Consider the following 3443-nt stretch of genomic DNA (forward strand, 5'->3'; position numbering starts at 1 on the left):
CCGGGCCTGGCCGGCCGCGCGCCGCCAGCCTCAGCGCCTGTCCTTGCAGGATGATCACCGACGTGCAGCTCGCCATCTTCGCCAACATGCTGGGCATGTCGCTCTTCCTGCTCGTCCTCCTCTACCACTATGCAGCCGTCAACAACCCCAAGAAGCAGGAAATTAATCTTCTTTTTTGTGATTTGTTCTTTTAATTGTTGGGCCATAACCCTAACTACCCTTGACTTATTTATATAAAAACAGCATTTCTCATTTAGGAAGAGACAAAGCCCGCTTCTTCAGCAGTTAGCAGGCCTAGTCCCCTTTTATTTTGTAAAACTACTTCACCTAAGGAATCTAATTGATCTTGAAGGGTCATTAATGATGTAGTGACCCGCTCTATATCATCCGTTATGTACCTGGATTGTTGGTGATAATAAGTGGTTGAGGATGCAGTTTGCCCTATTCTGGCACCTATACTAGTCAATTAATAGGGGTATTATCTAGATGGCTCTTGGGGTTAAGTAAAAGACATATTTTTAATGCAAACATAGTAGGGCAGTAATACATCCTATGCATGAGAAATAAGATAGTGTTAGCAGAGAATTTTTGCCACATTTTTAGTTTGTCAGTCTTTGGGAGTTACGGTAATTAGGTCTATGCCTAAAGCTAATGCTATCAGGATGAAAAGGGCAGGGGTTAAAGGTTGATAGCAATACATTCAGGAAATCAACAACCAATAAAATAGTCTATTTTCTTTGGGGCAATTGGATTTGCATGCTTCCATTGCACATTGACTGGTCAGCCTGCAGTGTGGTTGGAGCAGAGCAGTGGGCTTGGAAGGGGATCTTGAGGGGGTACTCAGGTCTCTGGTCATTGTCCAGTTAGCCGTGCATTCTGGTGAAGCAACAACTTTCACTCAGGAGTGATGAATCTAGGTGTTTACGCCTGCAACTTTTAAAGCTGTGGGAGTTGTTAGAAATACAGAGTATGGACACTTTCATGTGGGTTTTAGGGATACCTTGTGCCAGTCTTTTACCCAGACAAAATCTGCTGGTTTGTAGGGGTGCACTGGGTTGCTTACAGGTAGAGGAATTCTTTCCAGCACCCAGTGGTGTAACTGATATGGTGGTAGCTAAGAGCTATAACTGGGAATGGATATTTAGATTTCCTATTTCTTTCCTGTCTCCGAGGACTCTTACAAGGGGAGGAGGTCTGCTGAACAGAATTTTATAGGGGGAGAGTTTGATTCCTGCTTGGGGAGAGCATCTTACCTGGAGGAGGGCCATAGACAGTACAGAGGTCCAGGGCAGTTGGGTTTCCTGACAAAACTTACTTAAAATTTGCTTTAGGGTTCAGCTCATGTGCTTAACTTTCACTGAACTCTGAGGTCTGTAAGCTGTGTGCAAGTTTCATTTGATGTGTAGGGTCCTTGCTAGTTCTTGTGTAATCTTGGCCACAAAGGCAGGCCCATTATCTGATCCAATTAAGGTAGGCATTCCATATCTAAGTAAGATTTCAGTTAGTAGAATTTTTGTTACTTCTCTAGCCTTTTCAGTTCTGGTAGGATATGCCTCAACCCAGCCCTGAGTATGTGCATACAATGACTAATAGGTATTTATATCCTTTGCTGGGTGACACTTCATTAAAGTCTATTTCTAGGTCTTCAAATAGGCTTTGTCCAGTTCTTTGTATTCCTGGTGGCTGGGAAGGCTCTTGTCTGGCATTGTTGCGAACCCATGTCTGACATCTCCGAGTTACATTTCTGCAAAGTGCGGGGAGTCTGACTATATAGTAATATCAGTTCACTAAGATTTCTAATGCCATTTTTCCCATATGGGTGTTTTCATGAAATTGGTGAACCGGGGGATAGACTAGGTGGTTTGAGACAAAGGGTCATCTATCGGGGAGAAACCACCATCCGTCTGAGCCCTTGGTACCCTTTTCCATGTTTATCCAGTTTTCTTCTTTCTGGGCATAACTTGGGTATTTGGGTAGGGCTGAGATTATCAAAATTTTGTCAGGAGGGACCTGGGGGGTTGCTGTCATGGCTGCCCACTTGGCTTCCTTGTCTGCCCTTTGGTTTTCTTTGATTAAGGAACTCTTTCCCTTTTGATCCTCAGAAGTGAATGACTGCAATGGCCATGGGATCCCAGATTGCTTCTAGGAGGCATAGGATTTCAGCTTGATTTTTGATAGCTTTTCCTCCTGAAGTAAGAAGTCCTCTTTCTTTATAGAGGGCCCTGTGTATATGGAGGGTAGCAAAGGCATATCTTGAGTCTGTGTAGATATTTACCATCTTTCCTTTGCTTAATTCTAGGGCCCTGATTAAAGCCATTAGCTCTACCCATTGAGCTGACCATCCCATTGGGAGGACCCTTGATTCAATTACTTCTGCTTCCGATATGACCACATATTCCACCAAACACTTCCCATTTGACAGGAAGCTACTTCCATCAGTGTAGAGGACACAGTCTGGAGAAGGCAAAGACTGATCTGTGAGATCTGGGTGGTTTGAGTAGATCTCGTCTGTTGTTTCAATACAGTCATGGTCCAGGGGTCCTGGTTTGGCAGGTAAGAAAGTGGCTGGATCTAAAGTTCTGACAGTCTGTAGCCACACCCAGGGTTTTTCACACAGAAAGTGTTGGTAGCGGTTCATGCATGAATTGGTGAGCCAACGGTGTCCTCCGTGGTCCATTGGGGCCGTGACTGCGTGAGGGAGTTTGATGTTCAGAATTTGTCCCATGGTAAGTTTGTCTGCCTCTTCAGCCAGGAAAGCAGTGGCAGCCAGGGCCCACAGAAAGGGTGGCCATGAAGCCACCACTGTGTCTATCTGTCAGGACAGATAAGTCACAGGCTGTTGCCAGGGTCCTATGTTCTGTGTTAGAACGCCCATGGCCATTCCCTTTTTCTCATGAATGAAGAGATTAAATTCTCAGGGAGTCCCAAGCCAGGGGTTACATCAGGGAGTTACATCAGGGAGTCCCAAGCCAGGGGCTTCTAGTAAAGCCTTCTTAAGGGTAAGATAGGCTTCCTGTTGCTGTTGCCCCCATTGAAATGGTTCTTTTTCTTCCCCCTTTGTGGCTTCATAGAGGGGTTTGACTATTCATGAGTAGTTAGGGATCCAGATGCAACAGAATCCAGCAGCCCCCAGAAACTCTTGGATTTGCTTTCAGCTTTTGGGTTTGGAAGGACCCAAATTGCCTTTTTCCATTCAGGCCCCAAGGCCAAATGACCTTTTGAGATTAGAAACCCAAAGTACTTGACTGATTTCTGACAAATCTGGGCCTTTTTAAGGGACACCCTGTATCCAGCTTTCTGGAGCATGTCTAGCAATGTCTCTGTTCCCTTATTGCACTCCTCCAAGGTTGCACTTGCCAGGAGGAGATCATCCACATATTGCAGGAGTGTTTACTTGGGAAGTGCCAGATCCTCTGCCAGGGCCTCTCCAAATATAGTGGGGG

At 45.4% G+C, this 3443-nt stretch overlaps 1 protein-coding gene across 1 annotated transcript; it reads left to right on the forward strand.

Annotated features, from left to right (window-relative positions):
- The first annotated feature begins 50 nt into the window (after positions 1–50).
- LOC110596008 (dolichyl-diphosphooligosaccharide--protein glycosyltransferase subunit 4-like) lies at positions 51–194 on the forward strand. Its single transcript, XM_021714683.1, has one exon. It carries the CDS (start codon positions 51–53, stop codon positions 192–194), a length of 144 nt encoding a protein of 47 aa, XP_021570358.1.
- Positions 195–3443: the final 3249 nt, after the last annotated feature.

The sequence above is a fragment of the Carlito syrichta genome, unplaced genomic scaffold (genome assembly GCF_000164805.1).
Source record: "Carlito syrichta isolate Samal-C Ts95f unplaced genomic scaffold, Tarsius_syrichta-2.0.1 Scaffold305704, whole genome shotgun sequence".
Taxonomy (NCBI): Eukaryota; Metazoa; Chordata; class Mammalia; order Primates; family Tarsiidae; genus Carlito; species Carlito syrichta.

Bases quoted from the DNA above. Each gene is read 5' to 3' on its own strand.
- LOC110596008 (XM_021714683.1), top strand. From the start codon at position 51: ATGATCACCGACGTGCAGCTCGCCATCTTCGCCAACATGCTGGGCATG.